The sequence below is a fragment of the Sapajus apella genome, unplaced genomic scaffold (genome assembly GCF_009761245.1).
Source record: "Sapajus apella isolate SASKATOON/1434 unplaced genomic scaffold, GSC_monkey_1.0 scaffold30, whole genome shotgun sequence".
In the NCBI taxonomy this organism is placed as follows: Eukaryota; Metazoa; Chordata; class Mammalia; order Primates; family Cebidae; genus Sapajus; species Sapajus apella.
The window spans coordinates 14477692-14505119 of NW_022436970.1; the positions used below are offsets into that span (position 1 = coordinate 14477692).

Consider the following 27428-nt stretch of genomic DNA (forward strand, 5'->3'; position numbering starts at 1 on the left):
ATCTGAAATTGATTCTGACTTTGAAATATATGTAGAATCATGTAACACATGCAAATTTCTCCAAAGACATAGAAAATTTATCAAAAGACAATTGCTTTGTACCTGAGATCACCAATAAATTTTAGCAAAATGCCTTTATTGGTTTTACTGAGGTTTTTTTTTTTTTCTCCCCCTACGGAAGAGTTCATTGTAGTATAGTTCTTAATAAAGTGGGCCAGAATATTTCACTTCCAATTATAAATATCTGGGCAAAATTTAGTCTGTATTAATGATTCAAAGCTGGCAGATTGCCATGTATGCTTATTTCTTGTAAACGTTTTGCATTGCATGAGATGCATTTAGGGAATTTGTGAACAGGAACTTAGCTGACTTTTTGCCATCATTCCTCATTACCCTGATCAAATTCCAAGCTGGACAGATTATAAATACACCCTACTGTAGATGTCCTGGAGCAGAATTGGCCAAAACCCTTGCCAGAATTCCCAGTGCTCAACTTGTCTCTTCAAGTTTCATGACAGGAATTGGTCCTGTTCTCTTGCTAATGGAAAGATGTATCAAAATTGGTTATCTACTGCTTCCATTGAGATTTAGATAAATTTTTATAATACTAATAAAAATAGGTAGAATGTACTTACTGCAATCTGCAGCATCTAACATCTTTTCTATGTGTTATATCTTATTTTTTCGTAATAGAAATTACTATTTTCTAATAACTGTAATACCCTTTTAGCTGAAATCATTGTCCCCAAATCATGAAGATTCAGAATATAGCTCAACCCTTGTTATATTGTTAGTTTGATCTGACTCTAAGATATGGTTTGAATGTGTTTAATTTGAGACATAGTTTTTTGGGAATCTACCCAGATTTTAAAAAGACTGGCTGGGGCCTTATCAGAGTAGCAATAGGAAGAAAGAAATTATTCTGTACCCAAAGTCAACATTGAATTGGATTCATCTGGCATCCCTAAGCTTTAGGAAATTATTTATATAGAAATTTTCAAATTATGGCCTACTTGCTTGGCAATGACTTTTAACAACAGTGGAAGGGCATCTGTTGCTTTAGCCTATCCAGCATTCATTTGTTCTTTTTTGACAAGCAAACACTATTCCAGGCTCTTGAAATATATGCATGAATAAAATCAATACCCCTGCTGCATGGGATTTGCATTCCAGTGGAAAGAAACAGAGGCGGTTAAGATACAGATCATATGACTAACTCTTAGAAAGAAAATATCAGAATTTCTACATTTGGGGATAGGTAGCAATATTAAATATGGTGTTTGGCCTGAGCTTTGAGTAAATTCATGAAAGATGATAAAGAAAGTGAATCATTCAGATATCTGTTAAAGGAAGATTTCAGGCACAAGGAACAGTCAGTACACATCTTTGATGGAAGTGGTCAAATAGAGAAAAAAAACAGTTAATGTATGACAGTGCACTGCATATCGATATATGTATATATATATGTACACACACACACATACAAATTACTCTTTGCAATGTTTCTGTATTTCATGAGCTTCATTCAGGGAATTTGTAAACAGATACTTAGCTAAATTTTTGCCATCATTTCTAATTACCATAACCAAATTTCAAGCTGGACAGATTATAAAGACACCCAACTGTGGATGCCATGGGTGTATATGTACACACACACACACACATCCATATGTACAAAAGATTCATAGACACACACACATTCCATGTATATCACATGTAGAATATATGGTTGCAACAACATCAAAGGCCTCACAGTCTATAAGGGACAGAAATAGAAAATGCTGATTATAAATTAGCTTTATAAGTTCAAGGGTAAATGTAAACAACAGGAAGAATGAAGTGTCTAATGAAAGCGACATCTTTCAGGCCAGGGCAGTTTTACTGACTTCTCTTCCAAGTGAGTTAAGGACAAGCAGCATCAGTATCACGTGGAGAATGGTTGAAATGCAAAAATTTTGAACCTCACCTGAGACTCATCGAGTCATTATTTTCATTGTATCAGTATTATAAGGTGATTTATGAGAAGGTTAACAAAAGAAGAAAGAACATGAGCAAAGGCATGAGGGAAGAGAAATAATAAACACCACCACCAATAACAGATCAATCTTGTTTTGTATAGAAAAATCAAAAAATTCAGAATATAACAAAACTGAGATTACCCTGATAGAAGGTGTTGGAAGACAGTAAATTAGAGGAGGCTTTATGCATTAATCTGAGTACTGACTCTAAGCATGTAGCACTCGGAGATGTTGAGGGACTTGTTAGGTCAGGCTAAATGATCACAGTGGCATAATAGCCAGGTCTTTGAGGTAGACCAGATGACAGATTGTGAAAGCCTTATTATACCTCAGGTATTTTCCCTTGCTCTTAAAACATCCTTAAAATTAATTTAAATGTTGATTTTTTATTGTAAATTTTATAAGATCTTGAAACATATTTAGAAAATATCAAAATGTTTAAGCAACCAAATGAATAATTAGTAATAGTATCACAACCACCTCTATCAATATTTTAGTGGTATTTTTGTTTTTATTTTCTGTATATAATAAATTTTTTGCCAGAAATGTCATAAATTATTCACAGTATTGTGAGGATATTTTTGGAAACTTAAATAGCATAAAATGGCACTATGTAATCGTAATAAACATTTTAATGCCTGCAGAATGTTCCATTTTAATGTCTGCAGACTATAATTAAACATAATACTTTCAGTAACCATTTAGGTCAATTTGACTTTTTCATGATCATAATGGAGTATATTTATGCAAAATGTTTGATGTGTTTCTGATATTATTTCTCATAAATTCCAGTACATAATGAATAAAATATGAATATTTTAGGATTTTTGGTATGACTTCGATTTAGAAATGGCTTCTAAAATGTACTCCAATTTATATTCCCACCATTCTCATAATTTTGGTATTAACATTTTTCTTGACCAAAAATATATATACCCTCTTTAAAAGATGAATTATGCAAACATAAAGACAAAAATGAAAAGTACCCTAATCCTACCTACCAGTGAACATTTCCACTAACTTTTTACAGTATTTCCTTCCATCCATGTCTATTCAGTCACATGTTTTCTATCCATCTTCATTCAAGTGTGTTTTTGTGTATAAATACATTTACACCCTAATTTATATGTGCTCTCTAGACATTTATTAATACACACAAGCATTCATGAACACACACTCTGCCACATCATCTTTGTATTCCTAACAAATATGCATTAAAGGCATCATATAAAACTTGTTTTAATGGAAAATAGAGGCAATTATTTCTTCAGATATTTCATAAATGCATATCTATGAATCTTAAACATTATTGAGTGGCTCAATGTCTGATTAGGCAATAATTTTTTACTAAATAAATACTAATCTTTTCCTTTCACCAGTTGCTCTTGTCAGTAGCAAAGCCCTCGCACATTTCTATCACCTTTTATCACTCGTTACCAAAGGACCATTCAGACAGTGCAGCAGAGGGGCTCCTGTGCTCACTACATTGCAACCATATGTCATCTCCATGGTGAAAATGTCACTTTCTAGATTTTAGATCTAGAGTATCTAATTGAAGATACAAAGTTATCTAGAGTATGCCATTGGAGATAGAGAAATGAATTCCTTAGGAAAACAACATCTATTTATTTTAATGTTAAGATCCTACTCTATGTGCAGTCATAGAGCTTGTTTTTATTAAATCAATATTATATTGTACATGTTTTTCCAAAGTTTTGTTTCTTGATTATTATTCTAACACAGAGATACTATTATCTATTTTAATTATTTCACTAATTTGAGGCATGTGTGCATTGTTTCTGTTATTTTGCTATCATAGGTTCCACACTAAAATGGACATCTATTGTTTATTCTAAGCTTTCTGCATCTCTGAATATTTTCTATCACTATTGGGACCATTAGATATTATTATATTGATGTTTTAGATGGGTTGACATTTTGATTAGATGTTTGTACTCATTAATTATATGTGTGGGTTTGGTTACATTATCTAAAGTTTCTTATATACTCTTCAATATTTTGATGTGCTGTAATGTCTCAACCGGCCATAAAATGCATGATTATATACTTGCTCTTCAATCTTATTTAATTGAAATTTAGTTATGGAATTTTTAATTAACTTATTTTTGCCATTCCTTACTTCTAGTCTCTATTTCAAAGCATTGTTAGCAGTAGAAATGAATCTTTGAGAATTCACTTTTTACACAATTAGTAGAGGAAAATATAGCAATGAATCATCACTATATGATAGTTGATGTAATAGTAAGGATTTTTCCTACTGTCTAATTCTAAAATTGTATTAAATATTTCCTTCAAATCCTGAATGAGCCACACTTTACTTTTGCAATTAAATTATATTGCTTAGACTAAATTTTCTTTTCTTCATTTATTCTGTAAGATAAATCTTAGAACTTTTATGGGGTGTGGGACAGACTTATAAAGTATGCTGATATAACTAACCATAAAATGAACTTATCTATTAAATGAGAAATTATATATGTACATTGAAGTTTATTTTTCAACTGCAAAATCTTATGAAAGTTTATCCTTAATATTTTATCATTCATCCTTTTAGGTGTATCTGGTGCATTATCCATTTCCCTATTGCTACTAAACCAACATGTTACTTTTATATGAAAGTTCATGAATCAAAGTTATATATAATATGTATTTCTTATATTTTTATTTTTGAATCCTTAAGGCACATTAAACAAATTACATCTATTTATAATAGATGCAGGTTTTTTTAAAAGTGTGATGGCATTCTCAGTGTTAAATTTGACTCTGTGACCACGGTTTTGATCAACTGATGGTATTAAAGTGTCAGTTTAGTCAATAACAAGATCAAGCAATAGGGTTATTGAGATTTCTCATTAACTGTCCTCTAGAGATTTGATGGTGATTCTTGAATCAGTTGATTACTTCAGTAATATGCGTTCTACCTGCAATCATATCTATTGGTTTTATCACTCTGTAGTAGAAGTATGTTTGATCAGCAGGGCTTAAAATATATCAAAGGTTTGTGGATATTGAAATTGTCTTATTTTTACTTAGATGAATGTGAGAAAATTAGTCTCTGTGTTTTTTAAGATTGGTTGCTATGTTATTACACTTAAAAAATCTGTTTCTGAGAGGTTAAAGTAAATTAAAAATAAGTGGTATCAGTATCAGTAGCTCTCTACAATTTAGAAACTAATTCTTTAAACCTGGGTGAGGTAAGAGGTGTTTGAAGGTCCACAGGGAGAAAGCTCCAAGTTGGGCTGCAAAAGGGACAGGAAAAAGAAATGCTTGAACAGTTCCTGCCATTACTGTTGCTATCAGCAAGAGAAGTAGACTGAAGTGTTAGAATAAAAAGAAATCAAGGCTCAGAGGAGTATACAAATTCATAAATGTGGAATTGGCTGTTTTATTAATGAGCAAAACAAATGCCTTTAATGCATGCAGGTAAGCAGTCAGAAAGTTGAAGTGTATTTTATCTCTATTATTACAGAATCCAAGCAGCACTCACCATATATCATCCTACTTTTAGTATTCAGTCAGCAGATACTCAATTTGCATTAGCTACGTTGAGCTTACTCAGATGCCCTGTTTTTCATAATTCTTTATCAGCTTTATGCTGACATATTATTATTTATAATTTTTACCAGTTCCTCTTATAGTTACTCTGATAGTATATCTTGGACATATGGTTAACATGACCTATGCTTATTGGATACAGGTTTGCCTGCTATGTGGTGTAACCATTCCTATCACTCTAGATTACTGCCCCCATGATCTTTTCCTATATTTTTACAAAAGTTTACTATTTCATCTTCCTGCTTCCCTTAGAGACCCCTATAAATTATTGGCTTGTTTAATGCCTAAAGCCCTTCCATTCAACTTCAAACAAAACCCTAAGTCTTTTCTATGCCCCCAGGTTGTTACATGCCTGGAGCCTGACCACTAGAATTTCAGCTTACGTATCCTTACTTCGCTCTCTCTTTTTTTTTTATTTTGTACTCTAGCTATCAGTCTATCTGTGATTTTTTTCAAATAACCAACTCCTGGATTCATTGACCTCTTGTATAGTTTTTCATGTCTCAATTGCTCTGATTTTGGTTGTTTCTTGTGTTTTGCTAGCTTTGGGATTGGTTTGCTCTTGTTTCACTAATTATCCTAGTTGTGCTGCTATTCAGCCCTTCCCAAACCATGGCCGGTTCCTGTTACATCATTGTGTTTATTTTTTCTTTGGAGTTTATCACAAAGTACCCCATTGAGTTTTGGGCTTTTTGTTGTTGTTGTTGTTTTCCTCTCTCCTTCCTACTACCCCAGTTTGAAATGTCAGAACTAAGGCAGCAAGGGCCTCTATCTTATTCATAGTTGTATTAATTACCATCAGTCATTTGGTATATGACATTGTCTAACCAGATTTGAAAAGAAGGAAGGAAGAAAATAATGGTGGAAAGGAGGAGCAGCAGCATGGAAAAAGTTGTGAAGTTCTCTTTTTCAAAAATCACATAATCAGAAAAATCACAATAATATTAAAATACATTATTGAATTACATATTAAATACTCAGATTTACAATACAGGAATGAATTTGCACCAAACAAAACTAGCAGATGAAAAACTTTAAAGAAAGCAAAATTTAAGGAGTAACTTAGAATTTCTAATGGCTAAATCAGCCTGCCTCCTGCCTCAAAGCTGTCACTAATATGAAATCACAATTGGAGAGGATTTGGCAACAATATTTCCTCAAACTTGCTCATTTGGTCTTATCTACGTGGCTACCACTTGTCTCACTGTAGTCCCAGAATCCATCTCCTAACAGCTTTACCTGTTCTACTTTTCTCTAACAAAATCATGGTGATCTTTAAAAAGAAACTATATTACCTCTATACTCAGTACCCTGTACGTCAGTACCCTGAATCCTAAAATCACCTAAGACATGTGTGATTATAACCATTTCTGTCACTCTATATTACTGTAATTATATCCACCCTCTTAGGCACTGGACCACAGATTTATTGAATTATTTTCAGGGGTTTGAGTGTAAGGAGTTTATTCTTAAAAGAAATATGACAAGTACTATTTATGAAAATAAACTTTTGAAAGAGATTTGAAAAGCATAGCTTGAGAATAATATATGTGTGGCAACTATATGGAAATGCTGTTTCTATCCCTAATTAAGCCTTAAAGGGTTTTCTTAAAAGTTCCATAATGGCCGCAGTGGCTCACGCCTGTAATCCCAGCACTTTGCGAGGCCGAGGCGGGCGGATCACAAGGTCCAGAGATCGAGACCATCCTGACCAACATGGTAAACCCTGTCTCTACTAAAAATACAAAAATTAGCGGGGCATGGTGGTGAGCGCCAGTAGTCCCAGTTACTCGGAGGCTGAGGCAGGAGAACTGCTTGAACCCGGGGAGTGGAGGTTGCAGTGAGCTGAGATTACGCCACTGCACTACAGCCTGGCATCTGGCGATGAAGCGAGACTCTTATCTAAAAAAAAAATTCCATAATACATCCCAGTTGTTTTCAGATTTTATAAGCACAGCATCATCTGAAGGAAGTGGAAATAAATTGCGTAGGTATTGCCCCTGAGATTTTAGTTCAGAATGTCTGGTAAGGGGTCCATGAAAGTAATTTTTTGAAAACATTCCCAGCTATTGCATTTATTATGTGGTCAGTTAAAAAAAAATGACAAAACCAAAGCAAAAATATATATTACCAACACTACATTGAAAAAATGATTTACTGGTAAAAATCTATCTCTATAATTGAATGGAAATTTTTCTACCTGTCATAAAGCAAGATATCCTACTGACTGTAGGTTGGAGGTGAAGAGTTTGAGGTTGTGGGATCTAACTGTCTGTTTCAAACCCTAATGAACCATGATTCAACTTCTAATGAACATTGCTTCAAAAACAATTAATTAACACAATATTCTCATTTTGCCACAGTAACTTTGGTTCTTAATCACTGGACTGTTGTGCAAATTAAATGAGTGAAGACCTTGAAAGCATTGAAAACTGTGCCAAAGGCTTGTATGCTCTCAATATTTATTGTCTTCTAAAATGACAAGTGCATGTAATAGTTCTCCTGAGAAACCCTGTACATTTGCCAAACTCAATAAGTATTTTCCCCTAGAGAAGGCAATATGAAATATTTGCAATGAATAACTCTGAGAAAGACTGGTTGAAGGAAGACAGCTATGCTGAGGACCATTATTTCTGTGTTTTGGTATTTATGGAGACCTTCCTTAAGATTTTAATGGTTATTTATCTCAGCTTTGTGAGATAGTTTAAAATTATTATTTCCTTTTTAAAATTAGGAAACTGAAGCTTATGTGACTTCATGATCTTTTACATATACAAATCAAAGGAACGGTAACAGTTGGGAACCATGTTTGGGATCTCTTACTTAAGTGCCAATGAATCTCTCTACATGGTTTTTTTCTGTTTTACTTTGTGTATATTACATCAGGCAGCTTGGGCTGCCATAACGAAATATCACAAATTGATATTTTTCAATTTATTTTTTTCACATTTTTGGATGCTATAAGTTCAAGATCTCAAAGTACCAGCCAGGTTGGTTTCTCATGAGGCCCCTCTTCTCGGTTTCAGATGGCGCCTTCTTGCTGTGAACTTGCATCACCTTTTCTTGTTGTGTGTGCACTCTGAAATCTCTTTTTCTTTCTATATTAATACCAGTCCTACTGGATTAGGACCCCACTCTTACAACTTCGTTTGGTCTTAATTACCTTTTTATTCCCAGATAAAGTCACATTGGGATTTAATGCTTCAATATATATATTTGGGTTAGAGGGAACACAATTCAGTGCCTAAAACACTTATTAATAGTAAATTATTCATGAAACATTTACTATATTAAAACATGATAAATGACAACAAAATATAATGATTATGATAAAATGAATCCAAACAAATAAACAAAACTTTTCTAATGAATAAAACATGTAATATACTTACTAACATATTAATTATTATCTTGTGATAAAATACTCCCAAAATTATAGTTTTAAATGTATTAAAATATGTTCTTTATTAAATAATTATTCGGCTGTTCACAAATACACATTCTTAAAATAATTTAAAAAAAAAAACAGAAATTACACTGAGGAATCATTTTAACTGTCCTAAGTACTGGCACTATGATGACAAATAAGTGTTTTTTTCCAAGTAGGCATTCAGGTAAGAAGACGAAAATGTAAAATAACATGAGGTTCCAGAATAATATTAGTCAAACATTATTATTAGCCTCTTACATTATTATATTTTTAATCTTGAACCTATATAGCAGAATGAAAATCTTTCTAAAAATAAATTTTTAATGAGGCATGAATGTTGAACATTCTGTTTTCTCCGCGAATATTGGAAATATGCAAGACAATTTCCAAAGAAACCAAAATTAGTTTTTATACCTAGGTTAATGAAATTTTATAAGAACTTTTAAGTAATCATTGGATATAATTGTACTCTAGTAAACACTATTGTAAAATTAATAAAATAAAATGTACAACATTACTTGTCAACTGATTTGAATAACTAACTTCAGGTAAAATATAAAGATTAAAATGTAGTAGGAACATAATACATTAATGAATACATGTTATATTAACAAAGGCAGAAAAAAACTAGAACTGGAGGAATGTAAAATATCTGTAAACATTTCTAATTGGAAGTTTATGTATAGAAAATGGAAACTCAGAAAAGTGAAATCAACAAAGATATGGGAGTTTGATAAGGGAAAAAGTATACGGTAAGAAAGTAAACTTGTGCTAACTCTACGAATTGGGAATTGTAGATCTCAACAAAATGTGGGTATGACTGAAAAATGTCTAAATGTTTGAAATTCAGAAATAAGACTAAGTACTATTTGGGAGTTCATTATGATATACATTAACAAAATGTTCATTCTGTAAGCATAAATAATTGATAAGAAGAGTTTACAGAATAACATTTCTCCATGAGGGTACTAAAAAAAAATCTTCCCTCCCCCGCATCCCTTGGAAAGAGTAACCACTTAAAGCTTTCTAACATTTAAATTGATTTCATTTTAATAATGCTAGTACAGATATCAGTCAGTTGGGATCTGGTTCATCTTTAGCAGTGCTTTGGCTTCATATATAGAGGATTGATTTTTCTTGCAATTTGAATACATACTAAAATTATTCTATAGTGCTGAGGGTTAGCAATCTACTTCAAGGGAAAAGCAAGATATTTTGTCTTGAAGCTGCACACGTGTAGAAGTTTCCCTAAAATTGTAAAATATTCAATTGGAACAATAAAGTTGAAGAAAATTACTGTGAGAAAGGGAAGAGATTAAAACCACACAAACCTACCCCATGGAAACCCCAGTAAGGCTAAGAAGAAAACAACTTGGCCACTTAGCAACTAAAACACTTCTTAACATATTTGAAAAAACACAATCAATAGTACTTGAGGAAGATACTTTTTGTTGTTGAATTTTTTTTCCTAAAAAGAGCAGTTCAAAGCCAGGAACTCTCAGCATTTTCAGAGCATGTCAGGGTCCATTGCTTAAATTTGCACTGCATTGCATTTCTTTCTTTTCTGTTTTTTTTTATTTTTTTTTCCTTAGAGAGTCTCACTCTGTCGCCCAGGCTGGAGTGTAGTGGCTCAATCTCTGCTCACTGCAACCTCCACCTCCCGGGTTCAGGTGATTCTCCTGCCTCAGCTTCAAGAGTAGCTGGGATTAAGGCGCCTGCCACCATGCCCGGCTAATTTTTGTATTTTTAGTAGAGATGGGGTTTCACTATGTTGGCTAGGCTGGTCTCAAACCCCTGACCTTAAGTGACCTGCCAACCTTGGCCTCCCAAAATGTTGAGATTATAAGTGTGAGCCACTTCGCCTGGCCTTAAATTCGCATCTCTAAAACCTTGATATTGTCTATGAGCCAAGAGATGAAGGAGCAAATTACAGACAGATTCATGCTAATTCAACTCACAATGTTTGCATATAATTTCATTTTGTTACTATATAGGACAAAATAGCACTTCAATAAGATGAGATACTCCTGCTTATCACCCTTGTTGAAAAGTTCTGAAACCTTCTGAATCTATCATTTCAGCTTCGTTTTAGTCATCACCTTAGATTAAGTGTTGCTCTATTTTTGCCTTGTGAGATATTCTGCTTCTAAGATGACTTCCACACTTTAGATATTAAGTGCTCATAGTGTTAACTTTCCTAGTCATGATAGTGCCTTCACTGTATAGGCAAGAATTACTTATAATAGCCGTACCCGTGATTACATTTCACATTAATTTTCACTGTCCTTCTAATAAAACAAGTTTAGGTTAGGTAACATATGCTAAATACTTCACATCTAGTACCACATAATGCAATCTGTAAGTATTATCTATTTTCATCTTCATAACAAGTCTATAAGTACAACCATTTTAAAGATCAAGAATATTAGACTGTGTGGATATGAAACTTGCTGTAAGACACACGTGGGAAAACTGTAGTATGAACTCTAATTGATTTCAAAGCTTAAAGATATATTTCAAAATAAAATTGAGCTTATTTTAAAGTAATTACCTTATTTCAATCAGGAAAAGAATGACTAATTTTTAGAAAACCAAGGAATGTTTGGCTGGATGTTATGTTTTAGTAAAATAAAAGTTCAGATAATGAGACTATTTACTTATTTTAGAGACAGTGTCTTGCTCTGCAAGGCTGGTATACAGTGCTACAATCATAGCTCACCATAATGCTGAACTCCTGGGCCCAAGCCATTTTCATGCCTCAGCCTACCCAGTAGCTGAGACTACAGGCAAGTGCCACCAGGCCTGGCTATTTTTAATTTTTCTTTTAAAAAATGGGGTCTCACTACATTGTCTAGGCTGGTCTTGAAATTCTGGCCTCAAGTCATCCTTCTGCCTCAGCTTCTCAAAGTGGTGAGACTACAGATGTGAGCCCCTTTTCCTGGCCTAATAAGACAATTTACTTACTATACACATACAACAAAACTTATAAAATATTTCATTTTTTGGAAAAATAATTTTAAAATGTTACTTTTAATACCATAAGATATAAAACTCCTAAAACTAAATTTAATAAAATTTAAACTCCTAAGAAGACACTTTCCAAAGCTTCTGAGAAAATTATAATGTTGAGTTGAGAAACTTTAAGGATGACCTAAGTAAAATTTAAAATACTCTGGATATTGGGCAAAAACATTAAATATTGAAATAATGTCAAATATACTTAAATTATCCCATAGAATTGATGAATGTCCAGGTTAAATATAAATATAATTCTTCATGAGATTTGCTATGCAGTTTTTGAAATTTATAAAGGATATAAATTTCAAGGATAATCAAGGTATTTCTGATGAAAAATGACTGGGAAAAGGGGGCTTATACTATTGTATGTCAAAAAACTACAGTAATTCAGACAATGTGCAGGACCAAATAAATTATCCATAAAAGGGCCTGCTATCAGACTTTATGAAAGAAACTTTGTACATCAAATATACGGAATTTTGACATATGACAGATTTGATATATCAGATCAATTGAGAAAAGTCTATTCAATATTTGTACTTACGTACCTTTCAAAATGTGTTTGTATAGGAAAAAAATAAAATTGAATTTCTACCTCATGTCATGTGTAAAATTAACTCCAACTTGATCAAAAATATAAATAAATATAAAACATGAACAAATAGTGAAAATACAGAATAACATTTTTCTAAAGTTGGAGTACAAGTCCCAACTGTAAGAGAAAATATTGATCGATTTCATAATTTAATAAAAATAACTGTGATTAAACCAAAGATCTCTTAAATTAAAAAAAAATGTAAACCTGGCAAAAATACTTGGGACACTTATTACTGACAAAGGAATAGTATTAACATTATAACATTAATATATGTAGAAAAAAAGAAATGGACAAATGTCAAAATAGAATAATGAGCAAGAGGCCTGAATAAACACACAAAATAAAATATCAATCTAATAAAAATATAAATAGATGTTATACATAATTGTTGATCAGGGATTTCAAATGTCACATCAAGTGTTAATGAAAATGTGATTAAACTAGATCCTTTCTAACTGTTTTATTGAATTAAATTAGTAAACAATTTTGGGAGGTATTTTGGTATTATCTTGTGAAATTTAGTATTACAAAAAGTGTTATCTGGTGTTTCTACTCCTAGGCATGTCTCTAGAGAAAATTTTTCACAGATGAATCACATCTACATCTATCTATCATCTGTTATTTATATGTGTGTGCATGCATGTGTGTGTGTGTGTGTGTCAACAATAGGAATATAATCTGAAAAATGAATCATTAGGTAATTTTGTCTTTGTGTGAATGTCATAGAGTTATATGGTATAGATGGTATAGCCTACTCCATTATATAGCTCCATTACAATCTTATGGGACCACTACCTTATATGCATCCATTATTAACCAGAAAGTCATTATGTGGTGCATTACTATGTATCTATACAGTTGACCCTCCATATCCATTGTGGAATCAACCAACTAACCACAAATCAAAAATATTTTTAAAAATTGCATCTGTATTGAACATATACAGATTTCTGTCATTATTCCCTAAACAATACAATGTAACAACTAGTTATATAGTATTTATATATATTATATATTGTATTAAATATTATAAGTAATCTAGAGATAATTTAAAATATAGAGGAAGATGAGCATAGGTTATCAGCAAATACTATCCCATTTTATATTAGGGACTTGAGCATATGTGGATTTTGAAATCTGCAGAAGGTCTTGGAACAAATCTCATGAATACTAAGAGACCCCAGTATACATGAATGCTCAGAGCATCACCAGGCTGGAGACAATGTAAATACTCATGGAAAGGAGGGTAGATGTATATGTTATGGCATATTAATGCAGTCCTATAATACAAAACAGAGAGAATAAATAGAGCGCAGATGAGATATCACTACTACAGATGAGTCTTAGCCATTGGATTTAAAAAGGAAGAGTATTACATACAGCATGATATACATTTTAATTAAAGCAATTAAAAGAAAATAACGTATTTTCAATAATAAAATGTATTTCACATATATATATGTACTTAGCATATATATGTGTGTGTGTGTGTGTGTGTGTGTGTGTGTGTGTGTGTGTGACTGTATACACACATGTGTATGTTTTTCAAAGCCATGGGAACAAAAAACAAGTTATACTTCGTGACTTACAGCTAGGGGAGGCAAGGGTGGAAATAGGGAAGAGTGGCTACATAGAAAAGATGTTGTCAAATATTTCAGAGCTCATTTTGAGGTTTGTTTTATCAGATATGTACATTGACTCTATTATTAAAATAAATGGATATTTTTATTTATTCATGCACATATACGAAAGAAACTCACACATACACTACTGATAAGTTACTGTCACACAAAAATATACCTTGTTTTTAAAGGGTTATTTTATTTCAACTTTTTTTTTTCATTAAGGGCATTTCTTATTAAAATGGAGATAGAAAACTATGTCCTGTATATAATGAGTCATTATGTTTTTTTAATTTAAATTTTATTTTTAAACTGACAAGTAAAAGTTGTACATATTTATGATATATAACATGATGTTTTGCTATGTGTGTATATTGTAGAATAGCTAATCAAGCTACTTAATATATGCACTATCTCACTTATAGTTTTGTGGTGAGAATACTTACAATCTATTCTCTTAGCAAGTTTTAAGTATATGATAAGATGTTATTTACTGTAGCCACCATGATAGACTATAAAAATATGAGCCTAACTAAAGCATTTTCTACTTTGCTTTCAGCTTGATGATTCCCTGAATCAGATTCGTAAGCTCCAGAGGTCTCTGGATGAACAGAAAGAAAGAAATGAAAGTTTACAGACTGAACTCAGGCACTTACAAAACTGGTAATTAATTCACAAAATATGCTTAATTAAAGATTAGGGCCTTAAATAAGGACACTTATATATCCTTTTCTTCTTTTATATTTTCCTAAATGTCAGTCAAATTATTTTAATTAACTGGAAATATTAATGAAAAAATTACAGACCACTAATACACAAATTAATGGGCTTCTTCACTTCTACTAATTTTTGTCTAACAGATACTGCATATTCTGGCAAAGGATTTAAATGATATTTAGATATCATTTAAAAACAACTTTGATTCTAAAACGCGTAAATATTTTGAAAGTCAAAAGGAGCTTTTAGAATACTCTTTACATAAAGTCTTAAAGAGTTATAATTCTGCAAGAAAAAGTAAGTTGAAAACCATACAAGTTGCTGGGTCATTAATAAGAGAACCATTGCCTTTAAGTAAAAGCACTGGTTTGTTTAAGTAATTGGTAAACTTTTATGTATGTGTTTTTTGTCTATGTGGTGGGGATGGCAGACTGTATTAACAAAAATAAATCATTCTACATCATTCTAGAGATGTGACAATACATTTCTTATATAATTTTTTATAAATGATTTCTAATTCCTTGTATAAAACAGAAGTGAGCAGATGAGTCAGTGTTTTGTATTCTAAAGAGACTGAAAGATCAAACTAAGAATTGCACTCCAAATAATGCAAATATTTATTTTAAAGTAACAGATAACCTGCGAGTGAAGCTAAGACAATGCTGTAAGCATCGCTGAGAAACTGAAAGGACTTTTGTCTTTTGTCTGGATAGACATTTCTACAGTAAAATCATGGAAGGGCATCAGCATTGCAAAGTAGTATCTAGGTAGAAATCAGGCCAAAACAAAGCTGTGGTTTCCCTTTGAGTGGTAGGAATAAAGAAATTAGAAAATTGTGGTTATATGAATATTTCTTTAAAACTTTTACATACATTATAGTTTATTGCTACATATTTAAGTTTCGTTTTTAAGGTAAAACGTTATTTTGAACAAAAAGACACTTATAATTTGTCATAGCTATTTTCAACTGAAGGCAACTTCTAAATCTTAGCTCAGTCAATAACACACTGGTTTTATTCATCCCTCCCCCACCGGCCATTCATTAGTTTAAAAAAAATGAAATCTTACTAATTGATTACTGAATGAAGATCACTTTTATCCAATAAATTAATCTCTCATTGTAAAAGGCTTTGTCATTCACTGAGCCTTCACTTTTTCCCTGTTTCTCCCCCTAATGTGGGGAATTGTATGACTAATAGGAACTCGGCACTGGGGAACAAAGAGGGCGGACCTTCAAGTGCGCACTGCTGAGTGTTTGCTAGGCTGTGTAGTAGTGAAGTCCATTTTGTCACTGGGTACAGCTGGGTTTTGATGCTGAAATGTGAACTTCCTTCTCTTTGCTTAGCACTTCTCCTGTTGAACTGGCTCCATCTCAGCCCTCTCTGGTATGGCTTCCCTCCTCTATCCCTATCATATCCTCAGTCAACCAACTGACTGAGGAATTCACCCAGGTGGAACCTTCAGGATGGCCCCCAGGTCAAGCTCTCTTCTCAGTCACAATTCTGTATGAGAACCAAATAGAGTCTGGAGAAGCTAAATATTAGGGTTCCTCTTGCCTGACCATGTTTCTCTGCTTTTCTGTGGCTGTTCCCCAAGTGGGTATGGGGCAAGTGGTGAGGCATATTCCTCTCAAGATCCCAAATGCAAGTGAAAAACAAATCTCCCCACAGCCATCCCTCAACATTAGACTTCTGTGGTTTCTGGCATGCAACCAATCTCCAGATAAAAGCACATAAAAAGGAAATTGGGGTGCTTTTCTGAAAGGTTTGCTTTTCTGACAATCTCAGAACCCAAGAGGAATGGGTTTTTATACTCTCACATTATATCATGTTCTCTTTTCTATTCTAGAGTTCAACTATTATGGTAGGCAAATGAGGCATCTCCTCAATGATCTCGGTATAGGCTCATATTGATTTAAATCAAAACACTGAAAATACTCTATTTTCTCTATATCCAAGAGAAACAGGTACACATTCTTTAAAGATTAGTGTAGAATTAACTAACACACACACACACACACACACACACACACACACACACACACGCATATATATATATATAGCACATTATCCTCCAAAATGCAAAGGCCTTCAGTGCCTTGGCCTTGCCTCACCCGTGCCATGTTGTTAGTGATAAAAAGATCACCTGTTATTGGTGTGGGAAATGAAATAATCTCCACATAATTCTTGTCTTGGTAATTGTGCAACTTTCCTTACTATGACTCAACTTTGGGTACATCACACCATTGGAGTAGAGTGCATGAGAGTCATTATTTCTATTTTTAATACATGTTTATCTTGCTAACATGATTTATTTTTAAAGAACACATATGATTTTTCTTTTACTTTGGATTCAGGGGTCCTTGTACGGGGTTGTTATATGGGCATATTGTGTGATGCTGAAGTTTGTGGTATGGATATCACATTACCCAGATAATGAGTATAGTACCCAGTAGGGAGTTTTTCAGCACACCCCCCATGACTAGTACACAGTGTCTATTGTTTCCATCTTTGTGTCCATGCATACTCAATGTTTAGCTATCACCTATAAGTGATAGCATGCAGTATTTGGTTTTCTATTCCTGCATTAATTCACTAAAAAGAATGGCCTCCAGTTCTATCCATATTTCTGCAAGGAACGTGATTTTGTTCTTTTATATGGCTGAGTAGTATTCCTTGGCATATATGTGCCACCTTTTCTTTATCCAACCCACTGCTGATGGGCATCTAGGTTTGTTACATGTCTTTGTTATTGGAAATGGTGCTTTGATGAACATACAGGTGCATGTGTCTTTTTGGTAGAATGAATTCTTAACAAAGTACTAGAAAACTGAATCTAGCAGCACATTAAAAAGTTAATTTACCACAATAAAGTAGACCTTATTCCTGGGATACGGGGTTGGTTCAACAAATGCAAATCAATAAATGTGATTCACCACATAAACAGAATCAAAACAAAAAGTCATATGATCACCTCAACAGAAGCAGAAAAAGAAGCATCAAAGAAATATATCTCAAAATAATAAGAGCCACCTATGACAAACCCACAGCCAACATAATACAGACTGGGCCAAAGCCGGGCCATTCTCCTTGAGAACTGGAACAAAACAAGGATACCTACTGTGACCACCTTTATTCAGCATCGTGCTGGAAGTCCTACTCAGAGGAATCAGGCAAAAGAAAGAAAGAAAAGACATTCATATAGGGAAAGATGAAGTCAAGTTATCTCTCTTTGCTGATGATATAATTCTGTACCTAGAAAACCCTAAAGACTTCAGTGAAAGAATTCTAGAACTAATAAATGACTTCAGTGAAGTTTTAGGATACAAAATCAATGTACAAAGTTCAGTAGCATTTCTATCCACCAATAGTTTTCTAGCAAAGAGTCAGATCAACACCACAATCCTATTTAAAGCAGCCACACAGAAAAAAGGAACTACCTAGGAATCCATCTAACTAAAGAGGTAAAAGACCTCCAAGAGGAGAACGACAAAACACTGCTGAAAAAAAAAAAAAAAAAAAAAAGCAAAGATGACACAAATAAATGGAAAAATACTCCATTTTTCCCCCATTATATGTTTTTGCAAAGCTAGTACTATTTTCTGAAATCACCTCTAAATATATGGTCTCTATTAAGTGAAGGCAAAATTTTATGTTTTTTATAGACATAACTAATGCAGAAGCATATGAAAATTTCTACTTTCAATGAATACAGTTCTGTTAAAAAGTAATTTTCTGTGATGTGCTTAATACTTTTATTCACTATATTTATCAAAGAAATTAATAAACAATAAAGAGACTTTTTTTCAAAAGGAAACTCTACCAGACCCATATAATTACTTTTGACAATCATGGCTTGGAAAGGTTAAATAGGAAAACAATTTCTATATTGAATATAATAATGTTCTTATTCGGACCTTATAAAAGTCTATTTAAGAGAGGAGCATAGCTCATAGTGAATGTACTCTATTAGGAAACAATAATACTCAGTCCAGTTTGAACTATAATTATCACAGTGAGGCGCCAGTCCATGGAAACAAGTAATGCTGGAAAGAGATTTATCCTACATAAGCTATTCAGTAGCCCCATTGACAACCTGGAGAAAGAAACAGAGAAATAGAAAATCTGTCATTCTAAGTTATTTTGTGTCAGACCGTAAAGAGAAATTAAAAATGGTCCTAAAGGAAGAGAATGTAATTTATTTTAAAAAAATGAAGAATAACTCATATAATAAAATCTAACGATTAAGAAAAGACTGTTGAAGCTCAAGTATAATATTACCAGTGTCATAAACTAGGAGAGTATTATAATAAAATGAGATTATTTTTATAATATTTTCAGAAAAGCCCTTTCTAAGCAAACACAAATCTCAGAAACTATAAACTATGTGATATTTGAACTCATAGAATTTTATAATATATTTTATTTTATTCAGAGTCTCATTTCCCAAGGACAGTACTCTTGTATACATTAAATCCTTCTCCTGCTGCTACTTATCCTCAAGTTCTATATAGGCTTTCCCTACTATCCTTGTTCTATTATCTCTTGAGAACTCATTGCATCTGACAAACTCTTACACCAACACAACTTTCACCATTCTTCTATCTCATCATGCCAATATAGTTTATACTAAATTTTTAGATAAATAGTTACATTTCTTTGAGAATGTTAACGTTGTTTACTGCAGAGCCTTATAGTGTACTATAATTAAATGTTCTATCATTTACCTTTTTAATTACTTTTTTCTGTTTGAACTTAATCATTGCCTATATCTAGTTGCATGCTTTTCTATGTATATGAATTTTTTTCCTGCAGAATACTTTTGTTACTAAAGAAATTAATTCTAAATGAACAGTTTTTTTCTAAAAATCTATTATAATCAGGAGTAATTTCTGTTTGGACAGCTCTATTATCTCAGGATCTCAACTTACCAATATTTCTAAACTCCTATCCTTATATTTTGTACTTAATGACCTCTTTGTTACAGTATATCATCAGCAATTTCAACAAAATGATGTCATGTCAGGTAAATCTTTTAAGTTTTTTAATTATTATTTCAATTTGAGCTCTCTCTAGTTCTCTCTTTATAATAGCATATTCTTGTTTTATGACTCCAGTGTCCTTTTTAGCCTCTTTGAAGATAACTAAATATTACTTTTATGTTATTCTCTGTGTTTTCTATTTCCTCCCAATCATAATTTTCTTGTTTCTTGGTTTTAACCTTTACCATTCTCAATCTTTTGATTTACACTTGGATGAATCTCAACTTTCTCTATTGCTGTCATCTCTTGCTTGCTTTATTTCTAGGCATTTTTAGTCAGCCTTTTTTTCTTAAATTTTACGATTATTGGATACTTCTTTATTTCTTTACAGAAGTTTTTAGCTAAACTCTTTGTCCTCTCAAACAACCTCAGAATTCAGCAAGTACCTCATGAGGAAAGCTGGCCCTCAAGTCTCAAGGTATCATTCCAGCTCACCATGACCTCTTTTCTACAGATTATAAATGGGTTTAGTGTTAAGTTAATCTGACCATTTATCTTTTATAAAAAGAATTCAGAATATTAATAATAATGTCATACATATAAAAGAAATATATGCTTTATCTTATGGCTTTAAATTTCTTGATGTTTTCCTTGCATTCTGTGTTTTCTGTAAGGATTGTGCTAGGCATTACTGCTTTTATATATTACCCTCTGCTCTTGGCTTGGAATTTGTACATTTTGATTTATAAATCTTGATTATTTCTACTAAAAGTTATTTAATGTATTTTTAAAATCTTGAATCTCTTAATTAGAGATTTGTAATTAAGGTCAAGAATTAAATTACATTTTAAATATTTTCCTCTATGAAGAATTATTTATCTTACCATTTGCCTTTGTTCTTACCCTTCAAATTTGCATGGATTAAAGTATATGAACTGGAGATAAAAGTTTATGTTGTTATTAAATATATTTTATTAGTTTACCTTGATTTTCAGTTTGTAACTATTATGCTTTACTTTTAAATTAATAAATATTTTTGACATTCATGAATAGTCAATCTATGTCATGATTTCCAGATTTTTAAATCCTCAAATTATGTTATTTCTAAGATTACTGAAGCCTATTTGTGTGCATATATGTTTAACCTTTTAGTAAAAATCATATTCCCAATTCATGTTTATTAATTTATTTACTGGGGATTAGACCAAGATTAGCATATTTCCTTTTTTACCATATATATATATATTTTTTTCCCATTTATTTATTTTATTGCATTATAGGTTTTGGGGTATATGTGAAGAACATGCAAAATTGTTGCATAGGTACACACGTGGCAGTGTGATTTGCTGCCTTCCTCCCCATCACCTACATCTGGCATTTCTCCCCTTACTATCTCTCCCCAGCTCCCCACCCCCCACCGTCCCTCCCCTATTTCCCCCCAACTGACCCCAGTGTGTAGTGCTCCCCTCCCTGTGTCCATGTGTTCTCATTGTTCAACACCCGCCTATGAGTGAGAACATGCGGTGTTTGATCTTCTGCTCTTCTGTCAGTTTGCTGTGAATGATGGTTTCCAGGTTCATCCATGTCCTTACAAAGGACCCAAACTCATTGTTTTCGATGGATGCATAATATTCCATGGTGTACATGTGCCACATTTTCCCTATCCAGTGTATCGTCGATGGGCATTTGGGTTGGTTCCAGGTCTTCGCTATTGTAAACAGTGCTGCAATGAACATTCGTGTGCACGTGTCTTATAGTAGAACGATTTGTAATCCTTTGGATATATACCCAGTAATGGGATTGCTGGGTCAAATGGTATTTCTATTTTTAGTTCCTTGAGGAATCGCCACACTGTCTTCCACAATGGTTGAACTAATTTACATTCCCACCAACAGTGCAAACGTGTTCCTGTTTCTCCACATCCTCTCCAGCATCTGTTGTCTCCAGATTTTTTAATGATCGCCATTCTAACTGGCGTGGGATGGTATCTCAATGTTGTTTTGATTTGCATTTCTCTGATGACCAGTGATGATGAGCATTTTTTCATATGTTTGTTGGCCTCATGTGTGTCTTCTTTTGTAAAGTGTCTGTTCATATCCTTTGCCCACTTTTGAATGGGATTGTTAGTTTTTTTCTTGTAAATCTGTTTTAGTTCTTTGTAAATTCTGGACATCAGCCCTTTGTCAGATGGGTAAACTGCAAAAATTTTTTCCCATTCTGATGGTTGCCGATTCACTCTAATGACTGTTTCTTTTGCTGTGCAGAAGCTATGGAGTTTGATTAGGTCCCATTTGTCTATTTTGGCTTTTGTTGTCAATGCTTTTGGTGTTTTGGTCATGAAGTCCTTGCCTACACCTATGTCCTGAATGGTTTTGCCTAGATTTTCTTCTAGGGTTTTTATGGTGTTAGGTCTTATGTTCAAGTCTTTAATCCATCTGGAGTTAATTTTAGTGTAAGGTGTCAGGAAGGGGTCCAGTTTCTGCTTTCTGCACATGGCTAGCCAGCTTTCCCAACACCATTTATTGAACAGGGAATCCTTTCCCCATGGCTTTTTTTTATCAGGTTTGTCAAAGATCAGATGGTTGTAGACATGTTGTGTTGCCTCCGAGACTTCTGTTCTGTTCCTTTGGCCTATATCTCTGTTTTGGTACCAGTACCATGCTGTTTTGATTACTGTAGCCTTGTAGTATAGTTTGAAGTCCGGTAGTGTGATGCCTCCCACTTTGTTCTTTTTGCTTAGAATTGACTTGGCTATGCGGGCTCTCTTTTGTTTCCATATGAAGTTTAAGGTGATTTTTTCCAGTTCTGCGAAGAAGGTCATTGGTAGCTTGATGGGGATAGCGTTGAATCTGTAAATTACTTTGGACAGTATGGCCATTTTCACGATATTGATTCTTCCTAACCATGAACATGGAATGTTTCTCCATCTGTTTGTGTCCTCTCTTATTTCGTTGAGCAGTGGCTTGTAGTTCTCCTTGAAGAGGTCCTTTACGTTCCTTGTTAGTTGTATTCCTAGGTATTTTATTCTCTTTGTGGCAATTGTGAATGGAAGTTTGTTCTTGATTTGGCTCTCTTTAAGTCTGTTATTGGTGTATAGGAATGCATGTGATTTTTGCACATTGATTTTGTATCCTGAGACTTTGCTGAACTTGCTTATCAGTTTCAGGAGGTTTGGGGCTTAGACGATGGGGTCTTCTAGATATACAATCATGTCATCTGCAAATAGAGACAATTTGACTTCCTCCTTTCCTATTTGAATGCCCTTTATTTCTTTTTCTTGCCTGATTGCTCTGGCTAGAACTTCTAATACTATATTGAATAGCAGTGGTGAGAGCGGGCATCCTTGTCTGGTGCCACATTTCAAGGGGAATGCTTCCAGTTTTTGCCCATTCAGTATGATATTTGCTGTTGGTTTGTCATAAATAGCTTTTATTATTTTGAGATATGTTCCATCAATACTTAGCTTATTGAGGGTTTTTAGCATAAAGGGCTGTTGAATTTTGTCAAAGGCCTTCTCTGCATCAATTGAGATAATCATGTGGTTTATAGACTTGCGTATGTTGAACCTGCCTTGCATCCCCGGGATGAAGCCTACTTGATCATGGTGGATAAGCTTTTTGATGTGCTGTTGCAATCGGCTTGTCAGTATTTTATTGAAGATTTTTGAATCTATGTTCATCATGGATATTGGCCTGAAGTTTTCTTTTCTTGTTGAGTCTCTGCCAGGTTTTGGAATCAGGATGATGCTGGTCTCATGAAATGATTTGGGAAGAATTCCCTCTTTTTGTATTATTTGGAACAGTTTCAGAAGGCATGGTACCAGCTCCTCTTTGTATGTCTGGTAGAATTCGGCTGTGAACCTGTCTGGACCTGGGCTTTTTTTGGGTGGTAAGCTCTTAATTGCTGCCTCAACTTCAGACCTTGTTATGGGTCTGTTCAGGGTTTCGGCTTCTTCCTGGTTTAGGCTTGGGAGGAGGCAAGTGTCCAGGAATTTATCCATTTCTTCCAGTTTTATTAGTTTGTGTGCATAGAGTTGTTTGTAATAATCTCTGATGATGGTTTGAATTTCTGTGGAATCTGTGGTGATATCCCCTTTATCGTTTTTTATTGCATCAATTTGGTTATTCTCTCATTTCTTTTTTATTAATCTGGCTAGTGGTCTGTCTATTTTGTTGATCTTTTCAAAAAACCAGCTCCTGGATTTATTGATTTTTTGAAGGGTTTTTTGTGTCTCTATCTCCCTCAGTTCTGCTCTGATCTTGGCTATTTCTTGTCTTCTGCTAGACTTTAAGGTTTTTTGATCTTGCTCCTCCAGCTCTTTCAGTTTTGATGATAGGGCGTCAATTTTTGTTCTCTCCTTGCTTCTCATGTGGGCACTTATTGCTATATATTTTCCTCTAGAGACTGCTTTAAATGTGTCCCAGAGATTCTGGTATGTTGTGTCTTCATTTTCATTGGTTTCGAAGAACATCTTTATTTCTGTCTTCATTTCGTTGTTTATCCAGTCAACATTCAAGAGCAAGTTGTTCAGTTTCCATGAAGCTGTGCGGTTCTGGGTTAGCTTTTGAATTCTGAGTTCTAACTTGATTGCACTGTGGTCTGAGAGACTGTTTGTTACAATTTCTGTTCTTTTGCATTTGCTGAGGAGCGATTTACTCCCAATTATGTGGTCAATTTTAGAGTAGGTGTGATGTGGTGCTGAGAAGAATTTATATTCTGTGGATTTGGGGTGGAGAGTTCTGTAGATTCTATTAGGTTTGCTTGGTCCAAGTCTGAGTTCAAGTCATGGATATCCTTGTTAATTTTCCGTCTGGTTGATCTGTCTAATGTTGACAATGGGGTGTTAAAGTCTCCCACTATTATAGTGTGGGAGTCTAAGTCTCTTTGTAAGTCATTAAGAACTTCCCTTATGTATCTGGGTGCTCCTGTACTGGGTGCGTATATATTTAGGATCGTTAGCTCTTCTTGTTGCATTGATCCTTTTACCATTATGTAATGTCCCTCTTTGTCTCTTATGATCTTTGTTGCTTTAAAGTCTAATTTATCAGAGATGAGAATTGCAACTCCTGCTTTTTTTTGCTCTCCATTTGCTTGGTAAATCTTCCTCCATCCCTTTATTTTGAGCCTTTGTGTATCCTTGCATGTGAGATGGGTTTCCTGGATACAGCACACCGATGTGTTTTGGCTTTTTATCCAATTTGCCAGTCTGTGTCTTTTGATTGGGGCATTTAGTCCATTTACATTTAGGGTTAATATTGTTATGTGCGAATTTGATACTGCCATTTTGGTGCTAGCTGGGTGTTTTGCCCTTTAGTTGAGCTGGTACTTGTTGTTCCTTTACATGTGTAGAGCCTCTTTCAGGAACTCTTGTAGAGCTGGCCTGGTGGTGACGAAATCTCTGAGTACTTGCATGTTCCCAAAGGATTTTATTTTTCCTTCACTTATGAAGCTTAGTTTGGCTGCATAGGAGATTCTGGGTTGAAAGTTCTTTTCTTTAAGGATGTTGAATATTGGCCCCCACTCTCTTCTGGCTTGTAGGGTTTCTGCTGAGAGATCTGCTGTGAGTCTGATAGGCTTCCCTTTGTGGGTAACCCGACCTTTCTCTCTGGCTGCCCTTAGTATTTTCTCCTTCATTTCAACCCTGGTGATTCTGACGATTATGTGCCTTGGGGTTGCTCTTCTTGACGAATATCTTTGTGGTGTTCTCTGTATTTCCTGGACTTGAATGTTTGCCTGCCTTGCTAGGTTGGGGAAGTTTTCCTGGATAATATCCTGAAGAGTATTTTCCAGCTTGGATTCATTCTCTTCGTCGCATTCAGGTACGCCTATCAAACGTAGATTAGGTCTTTTCACATAGTCCCACATTTCTTGGAGATTTTGTTCATTCCTTTTTACCCTTTTTTCTCCAGTCTTGCCTTCCCGTGTTATTTCATTGAGTTGATCTTCGATCTCTGATATCCTTTCTTCTGCTTGGTCAATTTGGCTGTTGATACTTGTGCATGCTTCACAAAGTTCTTGTGTTGCATTTTTCAGCTCCATCAATTCACTTATATTCCTTTCTATTTTGTCCATTCTCGTTAGCATTTCGTCAAATCTTTTTTCAAGGTTCTTAGTTTCTTTGCATTTGGTTAGAACATGTTCTTTAAGTTCACAGAAGTTTCTTACTACCCACCTTCTGAAGTCTGATTCTGTCATTTCATCACACTCGTTCTCCCTCCAACCTTGTTCCCTTGCTGGTGAGGAGTTGTGATCCCTTGTAGGAGGAGAGGTGTTCTGGTTTCGGGTGTTTTCATCCTTTTTGCGCTGGTTTCTTCCCATCTTTAAGGATTTATCCACCTGTCGACTTTGTAGTTGCTGGCTTTCAGATTGGGTCTCAAATCTTTCAGATTGACGTTCTGTTTGTTGCTGATGAGGTTATATCTGTTTCTTGGTTTTTCTTTTGACAGTCTGGCCCCTCTGCTGTAGGCCTGCTGAGGTTCACTCCAGGCCCTGCTTGCCTGGGGTTCACCTGCAGCAGCTGCTGAACAGTAAGGGTTGTTACCAGTTTTCTTCTTCTGCTATCTTTGTCCCAGAAGGACACCCGCCTAGCGTCAATCTGATCTCTCCTATATGAGGTGTCTCTTTGGATATATAGGGGTCAGGGAGCTGTTTGAGGAGACGGTCTCTTCTTTATAGGAGCTCAAATGGTGAGCTGTGAGCTCTGTTGTTGTTCATTCAGAGCTGCTGGGTAGGGATGTTTAGGTCTGCTGCAGCAGAACTCGTAAACTGCTTTTTGTTCCCAGGTGCTCTGTCCCAGGGATTTAGGGCTTTATTTATGAGTTTCCGTCATGCTGCCGCCTTCTTTTTTTTTTCCTTCAGAGCTGCCCTGCCCAGCAAGGAGGCAGCCTAGTCACTGTCGGCCTATAGAGGGTTTGCTGAGCTGCTGTGGGCTCCGCCCTGCTGCCAAGGGAACCTCCCTGCAGTCCTGTTTATATGGGTGTAGTTAGAACTGCTTTGGCGAGGGTGGCCCGCCTCTGTTGAGGCGGAGTCTCTCTGCTGTGGCGGGTTGCCTTGGCAACGGCGGGCTGCCTCAGCAATGGCGGGTTGCCTTGGCAACGGCGGGCTGCCTCAGCATTGGTCCACTACCTCCGTCATGGAGGGCTGCCTCGGTAATGGCGGACGCCCCTCCCCCACGGAGCTGGACCATCCCGGGTTCAGCTGTGCTTCCTGTGAAACTCTCAGTCCAGAGTTTCTGGTTGCTGTTCTTTTGTGGGGGTGGGGTCAGCCGAGCCTGATCGCCTGGCTCCCTGCCTCAGAGCCTTTTTTAAGTTGGTGTTCCAGTCGCCTGTTGAAGAGGCGCCGGGGTCTGTTTGTTTTCCCCTGCGGCCACTCACTGCGCTGGCTTAAACAGCGGCACTGAGGTTTGTGGCGCTTTTTTTTTTTTTGCCCTGGAATCTACTGTCCTGGTTCTATGCTCAGTCCCCTTTTT

The 27428-nt window shown here is 34.7% G+C and overlaps 1 protein-coding gene across 9 annotated transcripts in view; it reads left to right on the forward strand.

Annotated features, from left to right (window-relative positions):
* CCDC102B (coiled-coil domain containing 102B) overlaps positions 1-27428 on the forward strand; it is a 391327-nt gene that overhangs the window by 339168 nt on the left and 24731 nt on the right. For 7 of the 9 annotated variants that reach the window (XM_032293715.1, XM_032293716.1, XM_032293714.1 and 4 more), the window contains one exon: positions 14822-14929. In XM_032293715.1, the coding sequence (XP_032149606.1) occupies positions 14822-14929 (108 nt within the window). Of the gene's footprint in view, positions 1-14821; positions 14930-27428 lie in introns of those variants that run through there. The other 2 variants (XM_032293720.1, XM_032293713.1) reach the window with 1 other exon arrangement.